A 26,682-nucleotide genomic window follows, 5' to 3' on the forward strand; every position below is an offset into this window, starting at 1 on the left:
GCCATACAAGCCTGTGAATCTTTGGCCTATTATACAGTATAGCTTCTCTATAAAGGTTGATTTAAGATGATTATGTGTGGATATCACTCCCCCATCCCCCTGCCCACAGACACACATGCACATACATCAGGAGCTTCCCATAGAAAAAGCAAATGTAACGATCAATATGCAAAGTTATTAAGGAGAAATACAACTTTTACGAATAGCTTTTATGCATTTCTCCAATCTTGTAACAGTGACATGAAATTATGTGCATGGATTTCTCTGAATACTCTCACACGCACACACACGCGCGCACACACACACACACACACACACACAATCCTAAGGTCACTTTTATATCTAATTCCCAAAGGAAATGATGAGAGAAAATACTGATGAATCTTAGTCACTGGTATTTTTGTCCCTGGCACTTTTATAGTTTTAATACAGAGTCCTTTCCTATCTTGAAAAGTGGCGCCCTGGTGGTAGAGTGCTTCACTTTGGGCTGCGAACTAACAGCAAGGTCAGCACTTCGAAACCACCAACCGCTCCAAGGGAGTGTTAAAGAGTTACAGTCTCGGAAACACACAGGGCAGTTCCACTCGGGCCCCCAGGGTCTCCAGGAGTCAAAATTGACTCAATGGCAGTGAGTTTGGTTTTGGTTTCGTTTGAAAAAAATCACTGTGCGACTAGGGGAACTGAGAAATCATCTGACTAGGTAGGCCCGAGGGTAGTTTGTGAGTCCAAGATTTAGCGGTACTAATGGACAATCTCCCCTGGGGCTAGTTGCTACAACTTTGGAGGATCCTCATATTGAAAGAGTTCTTTATGTATAACGAGATTCAAGTGCATCTAAAAGATACTAATTAAATGACTCCTTAACGCCTCAAGCCCTGCTAGAAGGGTTTGGGTCAGTGTGCTTTGTTGGAAAACTGAGCTGAGGCGTGGCCCCAGCTCTCAGGCAGCTGGGAGCTTGGTGAGAAGGTGGCTGCTTGCTCAGTGACTTCGATAAAGGCTGAGGACGCCTGAAGACACACGTGCAGCCAAGCCTCCTGATGGAAGAGCAAGTGACGATGTCAGCTATGGCCAGTTCTCTCCTGGTCCCCAGGCTCACCCCTGTACATCTGAGTACAGGCCCAGGCCTAGCCCCTGCCCAAGGGTCCATCCACCTGGCCTGCAGTCAAGAGACTCTTTCATTTAAGGAGAGGTACGGCTGACTTCCCTAATGCCAGGCAATCATCTATTCCTGCTCTCAAATGGATGGGGCGCCTCTATGCACCCATCAGTCAAGTGCAACGAAGGAGGGAGGACGGGTTCTTTCTTTATTACCTTGCACGTGAACTATCTTTAAATCCATTACTCACTAAATTAAATGCCACTTCTATTTCACCTCCCCCACACACCAAAATTCTAGGTAATTATCTTTGGCCCAACAATAATACTAGCCTAGTTTTCTCGTGTGCTTGGCCAATGTACCTGAAGACCCTCCCGTGTCAGTATTGTCTGGGTCACAATATTGGTATTTCACAGCAGGAAGGCTCAGGAATCAGAGACTGTAAAGCTCTCAGGACCCATTGGAATCCCACCAGGTCGGACAGTTAGTGGGATAGAAAATCTATGGGGAAGTTTCAAGTTTGTTCTAGTTTTTAATGGTTTCTACTTTCTTTCAAAATTGAGATTCTTATCTGTTTCACTTTAGTAGTTTTAAAAATTGTTTTCGGAGGAGGTGGAGGGAGAGGAGGAGGGAGGGGGAGGTGGCGGAGGAGGAGGAGGAGGAGAAAAAAAAGACCGGTCTGCTCTGGTCTAAGAGCGCATTCAAACTACTTTTCATGCTGACACACCAAAGGCGCCTTGCTCTGTGACTCTTAGACACCCACGTGCAGGAGCATATTGAGAATTTGGGGGCTCCAGAACCCGTTTGTTATTCTGTTACAGTCAGCAGCTGCTCCCTCTCATGCTTTACTTCATACATCATACAACTGATCAACTTCAGTAAAATGCAGCCATTAAATGCGGTGGAAGCCACAGAACACCCCTCCCCCCTTTGAGGACTTCAAACTATAAACATTTATGGCAACTGCCCATGAAGAAAAACCAACGAAAAGTAGAAGCATCTGAGTTATGCTGCCGAAGAACAAACAAATCTATCTTGGTACTACACTTGATCTTAGCCAAAAGGCCGAGAAGCGATCTATCTTGGAAGAAGTACAGCCAGAATGGCCCTGGGAGCCAAGGACGGCAACACTCTGTCTCACGTGTTTGGGACATGTTGTTCGGAGACTCTGGTCCCTGGAGAAGGGCATCGTGCTTGGTAAAGTAGCACCACCGCCATCCAGTCAATTCCCACTCATAGCGAGCGGCCTTACAGGACCGGGTGGAACTGCCCTGTGGGTTTCCATGACCGTAACTTTCTACAGAAGTAGAAAGCTGCGTCTTTCTCTCGAGGTGCAGCTGGTGGTTTTGAACTGTTGACCTTGCGGTTAGCATCCCACCATGCCACCAGAGGAGCAGTGAAACGAGGCAGGCCCTCGACAGGATGCTTGCCAGTGGCAGCTGCAGCAATGTGCTCACACAAAAGCACACTTGTGCGGACGGCGCTCGGCTAGGACCACTTAGCAAGAAAACGCGTTCACAAACCTGAGCAGAAGGTCGAGGCAAAGCTCTGGAGGGCCGAGTCCACCTCGCCCACACTGGGCAGAGCCAGGAGCCGGGGCAGGAGGCCCTCCAGGGACTGCACAAAGAGCCTGGCACTGTGCTGGTCGGCCTCCTGGTTCTTCATCAGTTTCAGAGACAGGGCAGCCGTGCGCAGGGACCTGGGGCCCAGGCAGTCCCGGGGGGTCTGCTCTTCTTCGGCCAGCGAACAGTTGTCCGACCCGATGTCCGACACGTCAGACCTCCCCGAGTCCTTTTCGGCAGCCATCGAGTACTGGTCGCAGGAATCAAACTCTGTCCGGGAGAGGTCTTGGTCATCAACGCTGAAGTTGCTCTCACTGTACCTGGACCCGTAAGACCGTGTCCTGCTGTCGACCGACAGGAAGTTCGTTATGTCTGGGTAGACCACCACGTGACTTCTTTGCACCACGTCGGGTTGGTCAACTGGTTCTGGCTCTGAAACTTTGCTCGGGGTCTCCTTGGCCTCGTGGGTGGCTGGGGAGCGGAGGCCATTCTTGTGGCTTTCAGCGTAGTGAGACTGGTCCTCCGGGGTCGTCTGCCCCAGCTCCCCCTCCAGGGTGGTCTGCCCCGTGTCGGTGGTCACGCTGATGCTGATGTCGGGGCTCCGCTTGGAACCCGGCTCCCAGGGCGTGTGCTCCGAGGACAGGACTCGCCGCTGCCACCGGAAGTCGGCCTCGTTGATCTCCATGGAGTCGCGGCTCGACCCCGCCCCGTCGTTCAGCTCTTCCAGGCGCAGCAGCAGCAGCTGGACCTGCCCCTCACTCAGGCCCTTGCCCTGGCTGAGCTCGTCCAAGGTCCCCAGAAGGGTGCAGGCGCAGGACACGGCGGCATAGCAAGCTTCGATGCCTCCCTTGCTGCAGGCCTCGGTCATGCCATCCATGATGCTGGGGGCGGGCAACGGGAGAAATGCATGAGAGAGAAAGACGTTCCACAATGAGTCAGAATGGTTAGACCGAGGGAAAGAAGAGCATGCAAAGTGGCACCCCGATTGACAGAACAAGAACGGAGAGAAAGCATGCTCGCCGGCAGGTGGTGACCTCCAGCACAAGTGGCCCACCGGGAGTCACATGCCCTCTCGGTAGGTGGGCACAGACCATCATTCCTGATGGGACTTCACATTCTGAGCACAGATGATGGCCAATTTACAAACAGAAAGTAGTGATGCTGCCCCCTACGGGCCTGTGGGTCTCCCCCTCACCAATGATTCTAATCTAGAAGAAGACAGTGCACATCCAACTGTGGAAAATCAGATATGCTAGTCCTCCAAGGGGGTAACACACAAAGGGTCTTATAGTTCAACATGGTAAGTGAAAAAAAAAATCTAGTCCCTGAATAACTGCAGTGAGTAATTTTTAAAAATATGATTTTATACACTGGATTTTCTTGAAGTCAGAATGAAAATGTATAAAATTATATGACTATAATAAATTGCGATTAGGTTTCTCACATGGCTTGTGGATGCATTTAAAAATCATTTTATTGGGGGCTCTTATAGTTCTTATCACAACCCACACACGCATCCATGGCGCCAAGCACTTTTGTACATATGTTGCCATCATCATGTTCAAAATATTTTCTTTCTACTTGAGCCCTTGGTGTCAGCTCCTTATTTTCTTTCCCCTCCCTCCCATGGATGCACTTTTGAATCATCACATTTCATGTTGTACACACTCATAAAAAAAAGCCCTGGGTGTGGAAACCAGATTGAAAGCAAGGCTTTGAACTAGTTCTTCCTGGGTCAGTCACGGATGGCAGAGAAAAACCAGAGCGGACCCATATTTATAAAATGCACATGAGAACCGTCACTGAAATGGGAAGATGTATGGGTTAACCCCTGTTAGAAGCTTAATTCCCCTCTTTAAAAACTAGGGTAGCTTATGTGTTACATAGCAACCAAACCTCTTCACCTGCTGAGTCAAAAACAATGATGCCTGCCCTAAGATGGCTGGCTGTGTTGCTTGGAATGTGTGTTTCTCCCCACAGTCCTGGAAATAACCCATTGTCTGGCCCCAGGTTCCCGAAAGAGCTCACTCCACTTTTCCCAGGTCTCCCATTCCATCACTTTCCCCTTCCTAGTCTGGTACAACCACACTGTGCACATGTGGGTCTGTTCCAATCTCACTGCATCCGCCAGACTGAGCCGGTTTGAGGCCTGGTTTCAAGTATCAGAAGAGCTGCCTAAACAAAGTCGTGGAGAACCCGATAGGGAGTGCATCATACAGTTTGAGAAGATCCAGATGCGACTTTCTTTTTGAAATGGATCTCTTTCTGGATTCTGGTTCCGTAGAGCTGGGTCCGGCCAAATCACAAAGACGCTGTGCACTCCCAAGTATCTTTAAAGAAAAATAGATAAATAAGTCGGGGGTGGGGGGGGGGTAAAAGAGTATCATAAAAATAGCTAAGGCTTTCGGATTGTGTGGTAGAATACACCTGAGGGATAAAGTCTAAGGAGAAATGCAACTATTTGAACGTTGCTTCTCAGGAAAGGAAATCTAAATGTCCTTCTCTAGGCTCATTGCCTGTAGGTTTCGAGCTCCTCAAAACAACATCCTTTGACAAAGACAACGTGAGGGATTGTTTCAACGAACGATCTGAGTCCAGCATCACAGAATCTTACAGCCGCTTAGATCTTCTTTTTACTGAGACTGGCCTGTGGTTATCCTTTCTGGCACTGTTATATTTTGCTATGAAGTTGACTTGCCTCTGAAGTAGTTAAGAAGGATTCCCTAATTCTTTGAAAAGACTGGGGTTATCAGCTCCTCGAAGGCTTAGTATAACTTATTTCTAAAGCTGCATGCAGCTAGTATGTATTTTTTTAATGGTTAACATTTAAAAGATTGACTTATTTTCCTTAAAGACGATTGGACCAGTCTAGGCCTCAATTTCTTTTTGGGTTAAGTTTTTAAAGGCTGTCTTATTTCCTAAGGATTTAGGCATTTTATCTAAGTTTACCATTTTTATCTTGCTTACCCTTTTAAAAATACCCTATTCTATTCCTTCAGAATTTACAATAACTGTAAGAAGGCGCTTTGGCTACGCGCTCCCCTGTACCTGCTTGGCCAAGGCCAGCAGCGGCTCCCTGGGAGAAAGCATCCGTGGCATCGCTCCTGGAAGGATTTACAATGTTTGGAACCCAATGGGAAGTTCTACTCTGCCCTGTGTGGTTGCTGTGAGTCAGAATCGATTCGGAGACGGTGGGTGAGAGATGTTTTCATTTCTGTTCACTTGTACCGATTTTGGAAGTTTTTACTGTTCCTTTTGGAAGGCTTTCATTTTCCTTAGTCTTTTAAGAGTCCGGATATTTGCTTCCATTAAGAGCCTTATTTGCTTTCTGAAATGTTCATGTCTGCTTCTATTTTTCCTCCCTTCCCTCTTTGGACTTCTTCCTTTCTTTGGAGCTGGAACATTCGTTTTGGCGCTCCACTTTCTGGTGGAAGTCATGACAGCCATAGAGTCCTCTCTACGAACCACTTTATAATTTCATGCCATGCATTGTCATATATTTATATTTTTTATAGTTGTTCACTATTAATTTTTATTTCCAGAGGGTAGAAATCTCGAGTAGTTTTCAATTTGAGGTTAAATTCATTTCAAAGGGAAGAATCGCTACTAAACCCCGTGTTTGGAGTAGACATGTTACCCCCTATACCCAGTTGTGTTGAAAGTAACATATACTCCCAACAAGGCAGAGAGGTAACCAACCAGTGCCACTGAGTCTGACTCACGGTGACCCTACTATGTAGGGGTCCCAGCACCGGAAGTCTTTGCAGGGGCAGACAGCACTCTCTCTCACCTCAAGGGCAGCTGGTGGTTGGAAGCCCAATACCTAGACCACCGGGTCCCTTCAATGGAGGAAGAGTATGTATAAAAGTGATCATTTAAGGAGCTAACTAACTTCTTTCTCTCTTGCCATATTTCCTGCTTGCTCCACTAATGTGGCTATTCTACATTATCAGACAACACCAATCAGATCACATGCTAGTAAAATTTTGCTAAAGGCAATGAAGAAACAGTGATAGCAGCACAGTCAAAAGAGGAGCCAGAAATTCAAGCTGCATCAGAAGCGAACATAGGATGCGGGAGCCAGTGGTAAATGGCTCTTGGCTGAAAACACAGAATACCAAAATGATGTTGATCGGCATTTTTATGGATGATGAAAAGCATTAGACTGTGTGGATAATAGCAAATTATGGAGAATTGGAATTCCAAAACCAATTATGCCCACGAGAAACGTACATAGAACCAGGGGATACTGAATGGTTTAAAATCAGGAACATTGCGTGTCAGAGTCATGTCCTTTCACCATACCTATACAATCTGAGCGCTGACCGAATGTTTAGACGTGCTGGACTCTATGTGGGGTAATACGCCCCTAGAGTTGGAGGAAGACTCATCAGCAACTTACACCCTGCCTGCTGAAAACCACGAGGACTGGAAGCGCTCCTGATGAAGACCAGAGACTGCAGCCTTTGACGCGGGTGACACTTCAGACTAAAGAAACAAACCCCCGACAACTGGGCCAATAGGCAGCACTGCTATAAACAATGAAGTGGTCACATCGTTCATTCTACTTGGATCCATAATCAATACTCAAGGAAGCGGTAGTCCAGAAATCAAATGACATACTATATTGGGCAAGTCTGCTACAAAGGATCTCTTTAAAGTGCTAAAAACCAAAGTGTTTCTTTGGAAACTAAGGTGTGCCTGACCCAAATCATTGTATTTTCAGTGACCTCATAAGCACGGAAAAGTTGGACAAGCAATAAGACTGAAGAAGAATCGATGTGTTAGCAAAGGATATTAAACATACCATGGACTATTATAAAAATAAGTGTATATGGTGAAACATGTACGGTTAGAGGGCTTTTAGAAGTGAGGGCATGAGACGTGGTCTCTCTTACTCTCAACGTACGATCAGGAGAGACAAGCGCCTGAAGGGCAGGGAGCTTTGCAAAGTCGAGGGCCAGCAAACAAGACGACTCTCAACGATGTGGATCCACACCATGAGAGCAACCAGGGGCTCAGGCCATGCCTGCTGTCATACACGATGTGGGACCACTATAAACTGGAGCGGACTCACAGTACCTAGCAGCAGCAACAACAAAAACAATCCTGGATGCACGGAAATGAAGCTTACCCCTTTGTCCATCTCTAGTTGGCATGAAAAACCACCACAACAATGGTGATAGTGCTTGGGGTAAAAATCAGACTCTCTTTCTCCCATGGCCTGCAGCTAAATAGCCAGGGTCTGGTTCCCTGCTGTCCCTAGCTTTTCCTCTGCTGCTAGAAAGGTGAGCACATTCTAGGGGAACAGGGAGAGGGGACGGCCCTTTCTACTGGGCTCAATCCGTATTTTCTAATCGACCTTTCCAAACCCTGTTGCTGCTAAGTCTGTTCTGGCTCTTAGTGACCTGACAGGATGGAGCAGAACTGTCCCACGGGGTTTTCAAGACTATAAATCTAGCCAATGACATCTTTCTCTCCTACAGAGGCGGGTGGTTAGATTATTAGGCAAGCCTTTAACTATACCCTCTGCTCTCACCCCTAGGTCTCCTAATCTAGCAGTGAATTTACTGGTAGTAAATTTTAATTCTCATGGGAATCTTTTGTCTATTTCTCAGTTCTTTCTGAATCTGGGGAAAAGGCTGGGAGTGATCAGATTTTGAAGACTCCTCCACAGACGGGAGTGAGTGTGCCGCGTCAGGGCTCAGGGTGACACGGGTGTGATGTAGACCAGAGAACCCTGCTGGCACTGCGCTGTGTGACCGAGAAAGGGAAGGGAGGCATGCTTTCGGATTGCAGGCAGGCCTCCGTTAGAGAAGTTCAACTCACAGACAGCTAACTCCTACTTGCCCTTGAGGGTTGTGTCAGACTGTCCTCACTTGGAAACGCCCGAACCAACCACTTGCAACAAGCTCATCACAACAACCTTCATTCCCGGTGGGTGCAGCTTTCAAATCATCAAAAAGCTTTCGGGTACTACCCCACTGAGGCCTCATTGATTCTGACTCATGGTGCCCCTTTAGGGTGGAGGTGAAGTGCCACGGCAGCAGGGTTTGCAAGGCTTTGTAAAGTCTGACTGCTGCATCTCTCTCCTGTGGGGTGGCTGAGGGTTCAAACTGCCCACCCTTCTGTTCCCAGCAGGACACTTCACCCCAGGCCCCTCAGGGCTCCCTTGTTGCTCTGCAGAAAGGCTAACAAGGAATGGCACTGCCCCTTCTGACTTACCTACCAGTTCTTAAAGACATAGGCACACAAGATCTCAGGCGTCCCCCAGGGCTGCCTGAACTGCTCATTTTGGGGAAAATGGAAACAGGATGTACTTGATAAAACAAATGCGCAGTGTGTCTTTGATTAATAGGTAGACCGGACACATGGCGGTGACAAGCCCGAAGGAGAACAGGGAGATACATGCCAAGACGTCACACTCCACAAGGCTAAACAAACACTGTAGCTCATGTGGGGGTGGGGTGGGGGTTGGATGAGGTGGGGTGACACCACATTCTGATACCAAGATTACTGCCTTACCCAAATTATCAGGTTTCCCCCCACAATCTCACAGACCGTTCCCAGGTGCTGTGTCTCCTTCTAGCCCAGCTCCTGCAAATGAACCCCGGGAGCCAGACAGTCTATGAGAGGGAAGGCATTGTCCCGATTCACTGCTGCAGTCGTAAGAAGCTGGTATTGCCTCAAGGTGTGAAAGCAACATCCCCGCGTGGAGTAGGGAACCAGTGGAAAGGTCTGGGAGGCTGGCCCCAGTCCAAATATTAAGTGGATACCTGCCCCTCCCCCCAGAAGAATTTGTTTCAAAGGACGACATTGATTCTGCAGCTCCGGGAGAGGGACATGTCTGATCAGAGCACACGGGAGCAGACGAAGGGGGAGGAGGAGAGAGTGGAGCACAGCCTGGCCCACCAGGCCGTGAGAATGATGTTCCAGAGTAGAGCAGCCAGTCCACAGAGAGGACAACATGGCTGGCCCCACTATGAGAAATGATGCCCCTCAGTGACTAAGGGCGATACAGGGGACGGCACCAGAGACACAGTGTGGGAATTGCGCCTGACCTGATCCCACCACACCGAGGCAAAGCACTGGGGGAGTGCAGCGGAACAGCAAGGGAATGGAGTGGCAAGGCCCCAGGGAATTTTTTTTTAATATTAAGGGGATAAAAAGCTAGTATTGAAAGCAATACACACACGTGGACTCTTACATGTAACGTGTTTCCTTAGACTCGAGGCATCAAGGGACTCTAGCAGGGCAGCGGTCCATCCTCATTCTCTCCCTGTCATGGACTCGATCCCCCCTCAGAGGGATCTACCCCACACCAAACTCGCTGCTATCGAGTCAATGCGGACTCCTCACAGCCCCAATATGGGTTTCCTAGAAGACGATAACTCTTTATGGGAGTAGAAAACCCTGTCTTTTTCCTACAGACCTGCTGGTGGCTTTGAACTGCTGACCATGTAGACTGCAGCCCAATGTGTAACCACTACACCACCAGGCCTACATGGGTAGGTTCAGGCAAATGGGCTCTTCTACGTAGAGGAATCCCCCAACTAAATACCCTCTGCCACTGGGCGGATCCCGACCCATAGGGACCGGGCAATACCCACTGCCACTGGGCGGATCCCGACCCATAGGGACTGGGCGTAGGCTTTCCAAAGCTGTAAATTGTTATGGGACAGACAGCCCCAACTTTCTCTCAAAGAATGACTGAGATTAGCAGTCCAATGCATGGGCCTCAGCACCCCCACTCTTGGCCCTTTTCCCCATCCCCTCCAGCAGAAGGGGCCCGGGATCTCAGGGGTACATGGAGCTGGAGGAACTGATGGGGTCAGTTAGCCTCTTCCTCTCTCCTTTTCCTGGGCTGCTCCACTCCTGCTCAGCCAGGCTATCCTTGAGGGGGACAGGGGTGAGTCTCCCAAGGGAGGTCTACTGCTCTGGGTGGTGACACCGTCACCCACTCCCACCTGCCTCCCAAAGGCCTGAACCCGCCCTCGCACTCGCAGGGACCTAGAAGTGAAGATGCAGCATGTCCAGGTGCTTCCCGGGGACGCGGCAGTGCGCACCCTGACGGCTCCCTACCTCTTTCATGATCTTGATGGCTTCCCCCCGGTGCTGAGGCGGGGGGTAGAGCAGCATGCGGTGGTACAGGGACTGGAGCACGGGCTTCATGGAGTCCACCGAGCCCACCAGCCGGACCAGCTCGGCGGCAATGTAATAGATGGTCCGAGCCACAGGTCCGCTCAGGGCCGGCGCCGTGGACGAGCAGCCTGAGCCCCGGCCGTGGTCAGCAACTCCCGTGGCCGAGTCTGACTCGAAGCTGGTACTGGTGCTGCTGCTGTGGGCGGAGGTGATGGTTTTGTCATGAATTGGATTCCCCAATATCACGATGAGAGCCGGACAAAGGTTTTTCCTGGGCAGAGAAAGGAGGAGACAGGGGTTTTAGACAGAGGCAAATGGTGACCTGTGAGCACTCTCCTGCAGGGACGTACGCCAGGCTCCCGGGAGGTCTTGCTGAGATGGGTTCCTGACTCTGCTCCAGTTTCCCACGTCTCCCCATCCCTCCTGGGAATACCAGCCAAAAACTCTGCCTCCTGACTCAAGCGGGGATTACCCAATGGAACATCTGGAGAGGTGTCAAGAACCCAGCTTACATGAAGAAGTGGACCCCTGGTGCTATGGCTGAGTTACGAAGGTTCCCTTTACAACGACTAACCAGATTATGGGCATTTCTCATTTGAGAAGTCAATTTTAACTCGGCATTTAACTTGCTGCCTGAGAGTCTGGGGGTGCCCATCACCTATGGCTCTCATGGAAAGCCAGCTGGAGCGGATTATGCCTCACAGGGCCCCCGTGCATCAGAGAAGCACTGTGCTCCGCAGGGCTTTCGGTGGCTGGTTTGTTTTGTTTTTAAGGTGTCAATCATCAGGCCTTTCTTATGTTTTTCTTTCTCTTGGTAGTGATAATTTATTTAATCATTTTGTTGGGGGCTCTTACAGCTCTTATAAAAATTCATACATCCACTGTGTCAAGCACATTGGTACAGATGTTGCCATCATCCTTTTCAGAACATTTCCTTTCTACTTGAACCCTTGGTCCAGGCCTTTCTTCTGATGCACTTCTGGGGGGACTTGAACCGCCAACTGCTTGGTTGACCATGTACACTTCCCAGAGTCTACGTTAGGTCAAGATGGGGAAGTACTAGGTAGAGCTGGGAATAAGGTGCAGTATCTTGCCTTCTCCCGGCACAAGTATCTGGCGTGTTTCCACGTTTCCAGAGCAGGCTAATCAGCTAGAAATCTCCTTGTTCCTGTCACTCTTGAGCCTGCCAGGGAGGCGGAGTTTCAGAGAGCCCTAGAGGCATTGTGTGGGAGAGCAATCTCCAGTTTCTGTGGTTTGGTCTGGTGCAGAGCACACTCAGCCCCTCTAGGATGTCCCCCTCCCGCCCCAGCCTGGAGGAACGCTGGGAGGTCATGGGTGCTGAGCCAGTTCCCCAAGTCATGTCGGTGGGCGCCGGCAGCAAGCGTGCTCACCAGATGAGGTCGGTGAAGCCCCGGTGCAGGTGCATGGAGGGGGAGCAGCTGCTGAGCACGGACAGGATGCACTCTGCGTAGAGCAGCTGCAGCTGCTGGTTGTCGCTGTGGAGAAGCAAATCAGCACATGGACACATGTATCATAACCAGTGAAACGTGGGGCTCAGGGGTGCTGGGGAAATGCTGGGTGCAACGCCAGCCACTGCAGAAGTGTCCAATTGGGGGAAGGGCTTAGGATTTTCCAATCATGATGATTAAATGATTATTATTAGACATGACGGCTTCGGGTCTATGGAAAGTTTACCATGTTATAGCTCCCCTCCTTCCTCCCCCCGCCCCTCCGATCTGATTCTCCTCTGCTCCCCAAGCTAAACCAATTTCCATGCCGTCCTTTCCGACTCAGGTGTGTCAGTGCGGAACCATGCTCCATAGTGCTTCTGATGGTTCATTTCAAAGGACAAACTGCTAGGCCTCTCTCTCTCTCTCTCTCTCTCTCTCTCTCACACACACACACACACACACACACACACACACACACACACACAGTGTCGCATGATACATTTGCTACAATTAATAACACAGCACTGATACATATTATTAACTTCAGTCTATAATTACTTCCAAAACACTGGTTTATTTCAGAAACACTCATTTTTAATACTTTCACTTGCCTTACCCTGTGCTAAGAAAGCATCTAGCTCTCTACCTGTTAATGGGAAAATATGTTTCTACACTGTGCATCTTATTGATTATTTACCTTATAGCTTATTTTTGAAGTGTGATGGCTTTTCAGTGGACAAGTTATCTCCCCCCAAAATTATTAGTGTAAGATTCTACAATAGCGCTAATTAAGGACACTTTAATCTTTGTACCCAGATTAAGTCCTCTGTCCAGCTCACCAGAGAATATTAATGTCAGGGTGGGTGGCAAAAGTGACAGAGGAGAAAAAAGAAGAATTCAAATACCCTGGACATTTTGACTACAAATATACAATGAACACCCACAAGCAAATTCACTCAGGAATTCAGTCTGGGAATGGAATACTTAGAAAAAGGAGAAACTTCTACTTTAATTTTAGGGGAACAATTCTGGCTATAGCTCTTTTCTCCGAACTTAAGTTCTATTTTTCCATAAATGCCAGGAGGAAAGCCAGTGTGCTTAATGGTTCAATTAGCCCAAAGGCAAAAGAAATGGGAGGAAATCATGAGGCAGGTGACAGATGAGAAGTTTAAAGAGACGGGAAGTGAGAACAGCCAAGCTAAGACCAGATCTTCCCATAGAGCCATACCACTGTCAAACTGAGAGAGAGACCGTCCCGTTGCAGAACCCAGGACAGAAACACTCTGACGCTCTCTCTAAACCCGGCAGTTTGTCTACAAAGGGCTGGGGACTCTAGGCTGAAGGCACAATCCTGCCCATCGTAAGGGTGTACAACAATCAAAATCACAGACGCATCCCAAACCGAGATATCGTGTGCATGCGTTTCCCTTTGTACAAGGTTTGCTGACCCACGGAACCCAATGCTATTCCTTGCCCCGAAAATAACTGTCCAATGAAGAATAGCATTGTTTTGAAGAAGGTCATTCCACTTTTATTTAGACTCGCTCTAGCACACCTTTGAAGGGTGGAAGAAGAAATGGATAAGTAGGGCTGAGTCTCCATAACCATTACTGTAATTTGCCAGGAGGACGGTGGTGTTTGGAAGAAGAGGATGAAAGGCAAGAAAGACTTTGCGATTCTCAGGACCCGAAAGACTTTTTGGTTTTGAGGCCCCCACTCCTACAGGCTTCCCAATACTTTGGAGCAGGAAATAGTGCCTAATCCGAAAGAGCACATTCCTGCGGGACTAGGTGGGTAAGTAAACAAGTAGATCAAACACCACGTAGGACATGCTATAAATGAACTATTTAACACAATAGTCTGAGAGAATTTAAAAGGGGTTCCCCAACCTCCTTGGAAAGATCCAGAAAGGACTTCGAAAGGAAATGGTATCTTAGTAAAGATGGGAATCATGTATGAGTCCATCATGGGAAGGAGTTGGGGAAATGGTAAGGTATGTGTAGCAAAGGGAGCAAAGAGGGAGATTCTGTTGATGAGTTTGGGACGGAAGAGAAAGTATAAGAGTGCCACCCCCAAGAGATGGGGATGGAGACGTGGGCAGAGGTCTAGTGGGCCAGGCGAGGCTCTGTGGACTCTGCTCATCAAGGTGAAGGTAGGACAGGGCCAGATTTAGGTTTTGAAAAGACCCTTTGGGCTGCTACAAACAGACTGATCAGAAGGGGTAAAATCTGAGGGCTGTAAGATGCAGGCTAAGCCGCCTTCTCAGCAGTTAGTCGTGGAAGAGTATTTCCAGCCTGCCTTTGCGAGGTGGCTCTCAGTTGCTGTGGACTTGGCTACTCCTCATGGTGACCGTACGCACAACAAAAAGATACTGCCCACTCCTACTGTGGTTCTATGTCAACCCACCTCATTGATGGGTTCTCTCATTTATGGGGACCCTCCACGTTATGCTACTAGTCGCAGTCCTATCGGACCAATCACCTGCACCATGAGTGAGAAATGTCACTACCACATGCCCCAAGTAAAAGAGTTCTTTCTCAATCTGTCGGCATAGCATGACAGAAGGAAAATAAGTACGGACAAGGCAGACTCTCAATTCCCAAAGTCATCACGAAGCTATGAGCCAGGGAGGCTCCTCTGAGCATGTGCAAACCGCACACCTCCACGTCATCTGACCTGCTGATGAGGCAACGCATTGCCAAGGAAACTGCCGTGTGTCTGTCTCCTTGGAGACGGACTGAGCATGGCAGCTTGTCTGTGGGCTGCAGCAGACTGGGAAACGGGCATGCGGGGCCTTGCCCAAGCCATGTCATGGAAGGAACTGGTAAAAAATGGATGGAACCACTTTCCACCCACACCGCTCCCTAGGTTCACATATCCACGGGCATACCACGCAAGTGCCCACGACTGGTCTGACCGCAGACATACTTAAACACAGAGAGCAGGAAGGCGGCTAGAAACTAGCCCGTTCTTCAGAAGGCACTAGGGGAAAAGCCGCCTGGTTCCAGGGCTCTCTCTGAGTCACTGCTCCTGGTCTTTTGTTTGAGCATTTCATGGTTGGCTGGGTGAAGATCAGCCGGTTCTCAGGCAGCTGATCTGTGGAGAACAGTGCTCACGAGTGGACCGCCCTCACTGGGTTACAGGGGATCTGACAAAATGTTCTGCATCCCTAGCGCCCTCACAAAAGGAGTGCTGGTGGCACAGTGGTTAAGCAGTTAGCTGCCAATTGAAAGGTTGGTGGTTCCAGCCCACCCGCAGGAAGCATGTGGCCATTTCTTCCTGGTCGACTCACAGTGCCCAGTGGGGCAGTTTGCTTTGTCAACAGAGTTGGACTCAATGACACGTAACAACAGAGTTCTTAGGGGTAAGGTTTCTCTCTCTTTCTTTCTTTCTTTCTTTCTTTCTTTCTTTCTTTCTTTCTTTCTTTCTTTCTTGTCTCTGTTGTTTTGATCAATGCTGGCTTTGCTTCCCTTAAAAACAGATTCTAATTCAGTTAAGATAAAATGAGGAGCGTGAAGTCATTGTGTGAACAGAATCAGAGCAAATGCGATCTAAATGCTTGACTCAGCCTCCCTGCCTCCGAGACCAGGTTGGCATGGATTCCTCTCTACCACTGTACTGAGAGGAGAGGGCAGAGGGAAGGGTGGCACAGACAGGCAGGCAGGGAATGAAAATCCTTCTAAGGCTGATTACTCTTCTCAAAATTCTTGGATTTAAACCATATCTCAGAACTCAGCTTGCTTAATATAGAACTCTATTCATACTGTCTCTCCACGGCCTGCGAGGGGATCTTTCTGTGAACTTCAATGCGTTTTCTGCACACGAGCCTGCAAGGCTGAGCATCGTAACACACAGCCCTGCTGCACTCACCATCCCGGGATGTGTTTACGCATTGCTTTTGGAAATTGAAAGGATCTATTTAGAAGCGAGAGAGGCACCGAGGTTAGCCAGTAGAAGTAAAGGGAGTCGAACTCATAAAATCGGCAGAAATGGTCAAGGCTATAAAAAGCAAAGAAAGGGACAACTCCAGGAGAATGCACAGAAGCGTGGGGAGTATCACGCTTATTGTGTCCGAGAAAGAGCTCCCGAGCGCGACACCTCTGGCCAGGTGAGTGTAAGGCCCGCATGCCGCACTCACTCCTGGCCTCTCTGATAGGCTGCCTCCACCCTCAGGACGATGGAATCAGGAAGAGAAAGAGCGCCCGGAACCACAGCAAAACCTTTATGGGAGAATAGGGACCAGAAGAAATACATCGGGAAACCCGGAAGGAGTGGGAGAATCCCCTAAGACCATGCTGCCCCAGGACAGTTTGCCAAAAGTTATCGTTGCTCCCATGAGAAGCCCTAGGAAAACACAAGGGCCACATGAACTGTTTCCCCCTTTTAGAGCCTGTTTCCAAGCGATATGGTTCAGAAAGGGCTTCTCTTTTTGCCTTTGCTGTCGATACTGATATAAATCAACAACCGTTAGTTTTGAATAGCAGGGGGGAGTGGGAGTGGGTGTGCTTGTACATCTGCAATGTGCGCATGTGTGGCGTATTGTCCTGACAGTCTAAAGTGCTGTTTCTGATGTAAGGAGTTCACTATTCTTAGCTGCATCTTAGCCAAGAACTGGCAACAATTCTGAAAGCAGACAAGCCATTCTAGAGCTAATACAAAGGTATCCACGACATGCTAGGCACTATGTGTTAGAAAAGAAAAACCCCTTGTAACCATACTTCTTAGAAGGTATCAGAAGGAGCTGCCTATGACATGAGGCCAATGGTGGTGTAACGGCTAAGGGTGTGGCTTCTCCTCAGAAAGTCGGTGGTGGACCGTACAGCTGCTCCACAGGAGAGCGAGCTGGGACCTGCTCGCATCAAGAGTACAACCCAGCAAACCCTATAAGAAATTTCTCCTTGGCTGCACAGGGTTGCTGGGGTGCAAAATGGACTGGTTGGCACCTAATAGCAGCAGCAGCAGCAGCATCAGGACCACCCAACAGGCATACATAACTTGGGGTTGTCTCAGGTAAGTCAAGTCACTTGGTCGCTGTAGCTCAGTGTTTTCCAAAGTGGGTGGTACTGTCCTTGAAAGGATGTGTGTGTGTGTGTGTGTGTGTAGGGGGGGGGCGGTTCAAAAGAAGGCATCTATCCCTTCTCCTCGGGAGAAAGCTGAGACTCTCTTCTAAAGGGTCATAGCCCCAGAACCCTACATTGGGTCCAAAGGGGAAGTTCTACTCCATCCACTAGGATTGTTATGAGTTAGAATTGACTTGATGGGAGTGGATTTGTTTTGCATTAGAAAGAATTTTTTTTGGGGGGGGGGGGTATTTTTTACAATCCAAATGGGAGCTGAGAATCTTACGGTGCTGTGGAATTTTACAGTTAAGGATGCATCTATGATTAATGACATTGTGGCTTTCCGGTCCATGTTGGATGGTTCAACCTTGTCATGGTTTTACTAGAGATGCCCGTGTTACTAACTTGCTGCACGGACACTTGGACCAGTAGACATCACCTTCAGTGAACTGACATTGGCAGACATAAGAGAAAGGGGCAAGAATCCAAGAAGCCCATTTCCCGAAAGGTAAGTGTGTGAGCACGTAGGCTGAGGCAGAAACAGAGACAGGCCCCGACCCCTCATTTAAGAGAGGAGGGGTGTACCCTGAGGGACCTCACTGCAGGTCAGACAGCTGAACACATCTGGCCCTCCTATCAAGCACCCCGTAGCCCCACGTGCGTTCCACTCCACTCCATGAGGAAGATGGACTCTTCTATGCAAGGGGCCGTGTTTACCCACTTCATGCTTCCGAAAATGAAAATGACACCCTTCAGAAGTGGTGGTCAAGAGGCTGACCCACGGTCTCAGAATCAATTTCATGAATGTCGGGTGAATGCCAATAAACTCTCGTCCCTGTAACCTCCACACTGTACAGGGAGGCTAGTTTAAAAGATGCCCTAGGCTCGTCCTGAAGTAGGTCTGCGCCTGCGCCGAAGACGAGCAGGAGTGTGTGCAGCACTTACTTGATGGCGGCTTGCAGCTTCTCACACAGGACGGTGAGCACAGAGACGACGTCATCGCAGAGCGCCTCCACCGTGGACCCTGCGAAAGAGAGGAAACCCGAGGAGTTGGGCAATGACGCTCCTTCAACAATCCTTCCTGGTTTCCGCTTGTGATGTTTCCCGGATGGCAAAACATGGCTCTTTTCAGATGGTGAGCTTTTCTTGGCACGCCAAAACTCTTAGTTAGGTTACCACAGAAAAGATAGGAATCCAGCAAAGCTACTTCTTGCTGAAGCAAAGCCCTCAAAAGATGGTCCAGAAACCAACAACAACAGGTGTTTATTTAGAATAAATGAAACAGGCACAACACAACTAAAGTGGTGTTGCTAATTAAAATAGCAACAACAAGAAACTCAGTCGATACTAACAATTTTCTTCCAATCTTTAGGCCAGTTGATTGAGCATGGAGTGTTTAGTTTGACCTCTTGTGTTTCTGGGTCTTCTAGGAGATCCGAAAGAATATGGCAGTTTGAAAGAATGAAGGGCTTTGGGGACCTGGTAACACGAGGAAAGAGGCCAACCCACCGAGTCACCCCAATCACCTACTGTAAATATTTGCAGGAGCCCAGAGGGCTCCTGGTCTACTTTCTCCTCGTGGGTTCTAGCTCTGAAGCTCCCACTGACGCACCAGAAGGCACTGGCAAGAGGGCGGGACCCGGGACCTGCCCAAGGGCTGCTCCACAGCCTGCTGACTGTGCTGTGAGTCTGGGTTCGTTGGGGTCTTCTTTTTGGCTCAATGGACTAATGATTCCGGTTTCACAGGGTTGGTGGACCAAGGGAGTAGTAACATGTTACAGTATCCAAAGTGAATAAAAACCTACTGAGCCATACAAACGTTATCAACGACTAAGTGTCAGGTGGTGAGTTTGTAACCAGGTGATCACAAGGTCAAGGAAGAGAGAGAGAGAGAGAGAGAGAGAGAGAGAGAGAGAGAGAGAGACAACCACGGCAAGAGTGTAAGGAAGGAAATAAAAGAGAAGTTGGGAGACGGGAGGGGAAGGGTTGGCCCTCTGCCTTTAAGATCCTAAATCCAGAAAAATCAACTGAGAAATGATCCAGGATGATGATCACCTCCTACATGTCATCTTCAGGACTCAGCTTCAGGTACAATTTAAATAGGCCTCCCTGCTGAGTTTTCGAGGGAAAATCTGTTTTAATAAAGGTCTCCTTGACCAAGAGGGCTTTTTAATCCCCCTTTAGTCTGTGAAACCATCCTATATTAAAGTGAACCTTTTACGAGAACTGGAGGAGCCCAATAAAAAGAAAAGACCAGCAGAACATGTAATTGAGAGCTTCAAGAACTACAGAGACGCTGTAACACCTTCTGACGCTCTGCCCACGAAGAAAGCAAAACGGTGCTAAGACAGAACACCCTACTCGTGCGTTAGAAATGACAAGGCATATCCTTCCCTTCATCGTGCCGGACTCCCTTCCTTCTTCCGATGGGGGGCTGGGCTTGCTCTCCCCTTTCATTCTCTACCTTGATTATCTCCCACCACCGCCAGCCCCTTTCCCACTCTCTGTTGAACTTGCTAAAATATTGAAGACAGATTTTTCTATATTAAAAAATTACTAAAGAAAGTGAAGTAAAACCTGTACTTCAGCTTTTAACCAGATGGTTGAACTCCCCATCATTGTCTTTAAATTAGATTGATCAGCTGGCCCCTCTTTTATCTTTTCTAGAGCGCCAGGTGAGCCTTGCTTAGCCTGTTTTCATCTGTTACTTAGGCAAAGCTGGCTGTTTTTCTTCAAGAACCGGTGTCAGCAGGTGATTCATTTTTTCCCTGTCACACCTGGTATTGCATGAGCATTCGCCTGGTGCCCTCTATCGAGTTCTCATTTGGGCAACTAATAAATCTAATTTCACGAAGAATGGAAGAAACAGAACAAAGCACCAGCCCCAACAGGGGATAGTATGGGAAGAGTAATTTCCCTCGGAGACTTGGAAGGAACAGGTATGGTTGGCTTTACGTGAGTGTGGGAAGAGAAGCCATTCAATATGCCACACAACGCCACGCTAAGCACCATCTCCATGGAGAAGAGTAAGTGCACCTGATGGTACCTAGTTGTCTTTACATCCCAGCACTTCACCCCCAGGAGGCATTTATATTTACATCGTACTAGGAAAAAAAATCAAATCCAATACCTTGGTTCCAAAATTCCCGTGGGATATCCGGATTTTCAATTATCTAGTAAGAGAGACACACGTGGTATGATTAGGAGACTCAAGTAAAAATAATCCTTCTCTTAGACAATGGGACATTCTAAAAAACAAAACGCCATCCCGAGCACTTGAGGCTTAGTCTGCCCTAAGCCCACCGAGTAGGTCTTGAAAGCTTTTCATCAAAACAAGCCAAACCCAAACCACTGCCATCTGGTGAATTCCAACGTGCAGTGGCACTTTGGGCCCCAGTAGTGTTTCAGAGCCTCACAGGGGTTCAAAGGCTGTAATCTTTATAGAAGCTGACTGACAATACTGTTCTCCCACAGGATGACTGGTGGATTTGAACCTCTGACCAATTGGTTAGCAGGTTTAAGTGCTAACCACTGGGTCACCAGGGCTAATTTGTTTTCGGTAACTCATGGAATTTATGAGGAAGACTATGATATGTGAAACTGTGTTGAGCAGTTCTAAAACTATTTCATTCCAAAATTATACTAAAAAGGCACTGAAGCATGAGCGTATTAAGAGAGAGAGAGCGTGCCAGGAGTTAGGAGATCACAAGTTCAGTTATGAATTTCTCGCTGGTAAACTCACTTTAGATGAGAAAATGTCATCTCCCGGGGCTTCAGCATATCCTCCTTGTCAAGTCAAGAATAAAAGGACTTGACTAGATGATGTCTAGCTACCCTCTCTGGCGGGGGGTGGGGTGTGCACACCGCATGCAGCCACACACAGACGCCGCCCAGGATCCGATGAACATGCAGACGCCAATAGACTCACCGTATTCTCCTGCCTCTGCCGGAGCTGTAACGCCAGGTCACTCAGCATCTGACTGAGTGTTGCCCGCACAGCCGTGTTTATGCTGCGCTGGTGACAGCTACATGCGTATGTCTCGATGCACACCTGGTAAGGAAGAAGACAGCAATACATACGTGCTGAGGCATCAGCAGTTCCTAGTTCATCTCCAACAGCCCTGGGAACTGGCTGCAGGGAACATCACTCATGTTTTCAAGAAGAAAGTCAGCCTGATGTGGAGGTGGTTATTGAAGAGCCATGCATATAGATATTCAGATGTACATATATGATAGGTTTAATGTGCCAACCTGGACCATAGGAACATGTGGGATTAATATGGTTGCAATTTGGTGGGAGGGCAAAGAGCTAAATGGCTCTGTAATGTCTACCCCCTCTCTCTTGCTCTCTCGTGACTAGTTCTCGGCGAGTTCTCTGCCTCAGCCCGTGAGCCAAGCCAACCTGTGGATTGTGTCACGGCTTCACCACACTGCTGGGGCAGACATCATTTGAGCTTGAGGCTGGTGGATTCTGTCGCCTTGCATTGCTTGCATTCGACCTTCCATCTGGGCCTGCTTCTCTAACCGCCCAAGCTACTGACGGTCGGTGACCCACTCTTCCTTTTGCTGCCTGTGGGCAGACTCTGTCTGCCTTGCCTAAGGGAGGACTCCACTGCCTGCTTCCTTGACTTGGAGCTGGCAGCCCATGTGAGTAGAAGGATGTCTGACATATTTACTGTTCCATGGAAGTGAATTGAACTGAACCCTCTATGTGGACTAATTAGCTGTTAAATTCCTTCTTGCCATATAAAACTCTCCATATATATATATATATATATAAATATAAAATCATAAGTGTTCTGGTTTTATTCTCTAGAGAAGCCTACCTAATACAACATAGATATGTTTTTATTATATGCCCTGGTGATGCAACAGTTAAGCACTTGCTGCCAACCATAAGGCTGAGAGTCAGAGCCCACCCAGTGTGTGCTTGGGGTGTGGGTGTGTGGGTGTGTGGGCCTGGCCATCGGCTCCCATAGGATCACAGCCCAGGAAACCCGTGGGGCCCCTCTGCTGCCTGCTCTGTCATGTGAGGTCACAGTGAGTCCCAAACCAAGTTGATGGCACTTAACTACACAACAGCAAAAAGAATATCTAAAACCTGACAGTATCTTTTAAGCAGAGAGTTAACATAATGTTTCCTATGACCCTTCTGATCACCAGAGAAGAATGTAAACTGGTGATTTTCAGACAGGCCAAACAAGGAGTGCCTCCTGAAGCAGTCAGCTTGCTAGAGATCAATCAGGAAAAGGGTCCCTGAACTCCTGGGGAATGAAGGGCATTACCCTATGATGCAGAGTGTAAACATGCATGCCTTCTAACGGAAAGGTAAGCAGTTTGAGTCTACTCAGGAGGCACTCAGGAGACATGCCGGATGATCGACTGCCATGGGAATCTGCCTCCATAACGCTGTGGTTCATCTCAGACATAAAGGGGGAGCCAGGCGTCAGAACCCACATGATGGCAAGTTTCAGGGGGTAGGTAGTGAAGTACGGGCAAAGGCTTTAAAAAAGCCTCTTTAGCTCCTCAAATGAGTTTGACCTTGGGTTAACTCTCAAGTTGTGTTTTCCCAGAAACCTGACCAAGGTCAGAACGTCAGCTGCATTACTAGGCAGCATTACTAGGGGCCAGCAGGACTCTGATTACTAAGCTGGAAACAAATCATAATGTCCGGCTGGCTGCCACAGCTCTGGGTTGTCTTGGGTGCGATGACTTTTACCATTGGTCACATCCTCTGGGGACATTCTGCTGAGGACAGAATGCTGCAAGCTCGTTGTTCTAAGAATCCATTGGTTCCCGTTTGGGACACGGTGATTAAGCCAACGTGACTCCAGACACACAGATATGGCTGTCATCATCTTGCACCAAAGCTGCCATCAGGGAGGAAGGGTACTCTCTGGGCTGCCGTGAAGAGCCCTCTGAGAGGTGTCTGGTATGCACGGCCCTGCTCGGGAGCAGGCTGTGCTTCCTGCCCTGAATCCACGGAGGGCCGAGGATGCCCAGGGGCCCACTCAGGTCGTCTGAATCTGAGGGTCTAGTTGGACACACAAGAAGACCCCAATGGCTGCTGCATGGAGAGGCCCGAATTGGAGAGAAAAACCCTCAAAACCTCCCTTACATGATGGCTTCACATTCTATCGCTTCTAGTTCTGCAAGCTGTCGGGAGGGCGCGGCACCTGGCGCATGGTTTAGACATGCCCACTTCTCTCTCTCCGTAAAGTTCTATCCTCCGAATTTTGTGCAGCAGCTTTCTCCAAAAAAACCCCCCAAAAAAAACAACCCCAACTCAGTGCCATCAATCAATGACGACTCACAGCAACACGACAGCACAGGGCAGAACCGCCCCTGGGGTGTCTGAGACCGTAACTCTCTCGGGGAGGAGAAAGCCTCCTTTTTTTCTCACAGAGCAGCTGGTGGTTTTGAACTGTTGACCTTGAGGGTAGCAGACCAACAAGTAACCACTAGAACACACACACAAAACCCCCCCAAAGGGATACAATGTACTTATTTTTCTAGAAATCATTCCAAGGTGATCAGAATGGAAATGCAGGTTTCTCACTTAAATGGCACATTTGAATTGAGAACAGAAGTGCTGAGCAGAGAATCTCAAAATGAACCTTCTTTGTTAACACCACGTAAAAGCCAGAGACGCTTCCTGCCAGGCCTCCCGATCATAACACCCTGCAGTAACCTTAACTACATAAAGACATACTTCTCTTGAGTTGACTTTTGAGTAAAACTTCACCCAATGCCCAGCAGTAAATTTTTCAAAAGCTGAATCTAGCTACTATGGAATGCTTCATATTCCAACAAGCATTTAAAACGGAAAAGTGCTGGGGAGTTGGTCTGGATCCATTCCTGCTGGCAGCTAGAGTGAGACCTGCCGCCTTCTCCAGGTCTTAGTTCACCTCCCACCACTCAGGGCACGGTCGCTGGGGACTCATTTTCTCAGGTGATCTTAAATGATAATTTTTCCAAAGATACAATTTGTATGTATTGTAGGGGAAAAGGAGTTTCATTCTGCCAGGCTCTTTTTGCACGTGATAAAACGGCTTATGAACCTTGCAAACACATCTAAGTGCATGTACTGTTCCACTTCAAAGAAACCAAAGTCCCCACCGTCGTGTAATTAGGCACACGAGTACTGTTTGTACCTCACGAATTAATAGTCTTCTTTCAATGGTATGCTTTTTCCTCCCACGAAATCCTGTTGGCGTGAAGCACGGTATGCTCTAAGATAATAAACTTCAGCAGGATGTGTGAGGCTTGCAAACAGTGCAGATGAAAGCAGCTATTTGGGAAACTGAAAACTCACTGCCATCAAGTTGATCTGTGTCAGAGTGACCTTATAGCACACAGAGGGTAGAACTGCCCGTGTAGGTTTCTGAGACTGGAACTCTTTATAGTAGAAGAAAGCCTCATCTTTCTCCCAAGAAGCGGCTGGTGGTTTCGAACTGCCGACCTTGTGGATTCACAGCCCGATCCATAAGCACCAGTGCCACCAGGACTCCTGCTTTTTGTTTGTAGGTGCCTAGAGAGAAATGGGCTTTAATGGGCTCTTCCAAATCTTCTGAAGGAAAGTTTCTTAACACTTGCTGTATTACTTATTATGAAGGCTCACAGGTCTAAGACTTCCATTTAGAAACCTAACCGGTGTATCAAGGTCAACGATTTCTTTAGGAAGTGCTAAAATCAGCACAGGGAGTCGAAGAGAATACCAAGTCCAAAGGCAGGCTGAGTTTCTGGGAAAGAACACATCAATGTCCTCATCTCCTCTGCCCGGTATTAGTGCTGCATCCCCGGGCACCTCCGGGCACCAACAGCACGTAGAAGCCTTCTGTACCTCTGCCACAGGCTCAGCGGGCCAAATAGCTTGTGGAAAGCCCCAGGCCCCTGATCACCGGGGAGCGCACGGAGACACAGGGCAGTGAGGGGCTCCGTGATGAGCATTTTGACCATTCCATGCATTTGTGGGCCCCCCGCTTTACGACACGCTAAACAAAACTGCGAGCAAAAACACAACACGGTCAGCGAAGCAAAGCCACCCCCAAACGCAGAAGGGCAAGGAGCGAGGAAGCGCAAGCCTGCGAGCCACGTGTCAGCAATGAAAAGTCGTACATCACGGAGCAAGTAGACTGAAAAACAGCAGTACTCAGTTAGGCCCAGGGCGAAATAACTAAATTATGAAACATGAAGCGCTACAGTGGAATACCGCAGACAGGCAATAGCGATTGCCGCAGGATTGCACATTGAAGCGAAGCTGCCCCGATCAGGATTTCCCTAGCCTGCCACACGGCTATTGCCTCCGCTGGGCTGTGGGTTTCCCTTCTCGTCCCTTTCGGCGGGTTGTTGGCAGCACTGTTTGGACACATTATTGTCCATCACTGAGGGATACATTCCCCAGAGAGAAGAACCCGTGTGCTTTCAGCAGGGACATTTTAGGATGGCGAGAAATCATTTATTGGGATATGAAGGTAGAAACAGTCCGAGATGTAGCTGCGGCAAAGTAGAAAAGCTTCATGTAGAGAAGACGCTTTCTGAAACGTCACGTTAGAACAACACAATTGTTACCAGGATGATGAATCACAGCAATTTTCTCTCTGGAAGACCCCTCCTCTTCCGAACAGGTGACAATCTGTGCTGGTGGGTATGTGACTGCAGGCACTTTGTTCATCATGAGCCCTGACGATGAAACCCATTCCCCACCCTCCACAATTAGTTTTATTATTTTTAAGAAATATGTGTCTATGTGAGTCTGATCACTTGTGTTTTGTTAAAGAAGTTTGCTGGTTTTTCTTTTTTGATCTCAACTCCACGCAAATTATTAAAAATCTCAGGCATTCAACGAAGAGCCTGATTCGGACCTCTCCCTTTGTCCTCTGGGTTTTTCCTGGCCAAAGCTGGCCTCTTAGGATGGCCGAAGACACTATAGTTCATCAGTTCCTGCACCTTCCCAGAACCTTCCACTTGGGGTACAGAGTCTACCAATATCACAAATGTGCCCTGTGAACCAACCCCAAATGTAGTAGCGAAGCCCTTGTCTTGCCGGGTATCTTTTGCTTTTGATGAGTTCTCCAAGCGCCATGCAAAACCGAGTAAAAGGGGGATGTGGAAATTCCTTGCAAAAGATCTAGCTTGTTTAAAAAACATGGCAGCAAATAGCCAAAGGACAGCCGTCTCGGGTGAGTCAAACAGAGTCTACAAAGGCGACCACATATGGAGGAAAAGAAAGGGCTTCAAGGAGTGGAGAAGCTCTTTAGAAGGAGATGTCACCAGGCTAGTGGCCTCAGCTGGTTTGGGAGAACGATCCTGCTCCATTGCCCAGTTTTTGTCCGAGATCAGGCTACTCCTACCGGGCCTACAGAGAACAC

General features: G+C 48.5%; 1 protein-coding gene and 1 pseudogene across 1 annotated transcript in view; both read right to left on the bottom strand.

The window, feature by feature from the left end:
• Positions 1-26,682, bottom strand: part of ARFGEF3 (ARFGEF family member 3) — a 154,259-nt gene that overhangs the window by 52,533 nt on the left and 75,044 nt on the right. The window contains exons 6-12 of the mRNA XM_075553898.1: positions 21,240-21,362; positions 20,442-20,484; positions 18,257-18,335; positions 12,192-12,296; positions 10,741-11,071; positions 4,876-4,988; positions 2,620-3,539 (exon numbers count right to left, since the gene is read on the bottom strand). Coding sequence (XP_075410013.1) covers positions 2,620-3,539; positions 4,876-4,988; positions 10,741-11,071; positions 12,192-12,296; positions 18,257-18,335; positions 20,442-20,484; positions 21,240-21,362 — 1,714 coding nt within the window. The remainder of the gene's footprint in view (positions 1-2,619; positions 3,540-4,875; positions 4,989-10,740; positions 11,072-12,191; positions 12,297-18,256; positions 18,336-20,441; positions 20,485-21,239; positions 21,363-26,682) is intronic.
• LOC142453895 (U2 spliceosomal RNA) lies at positions 2,029-2,173 on the bottom strand (annotated as a pseudogene).

This window comes from Tenrec ecaudatus, chromosome 7 (genome assembly GCF_050624435.1).
Source record: "Tenrec ecaudatus isolate mTenEca1 chromosome 7, mTenEca1.hap1, whole genome shotgun sequence".
In the NCBI taxonomy this organism is placed as follows: domain Eukaryota; kingdom Metazoa; phylum Chordata; class Mammalia; order Afrosoricida; family Tenrecidae; genus Tenrec; species Tenrec ecaudatus.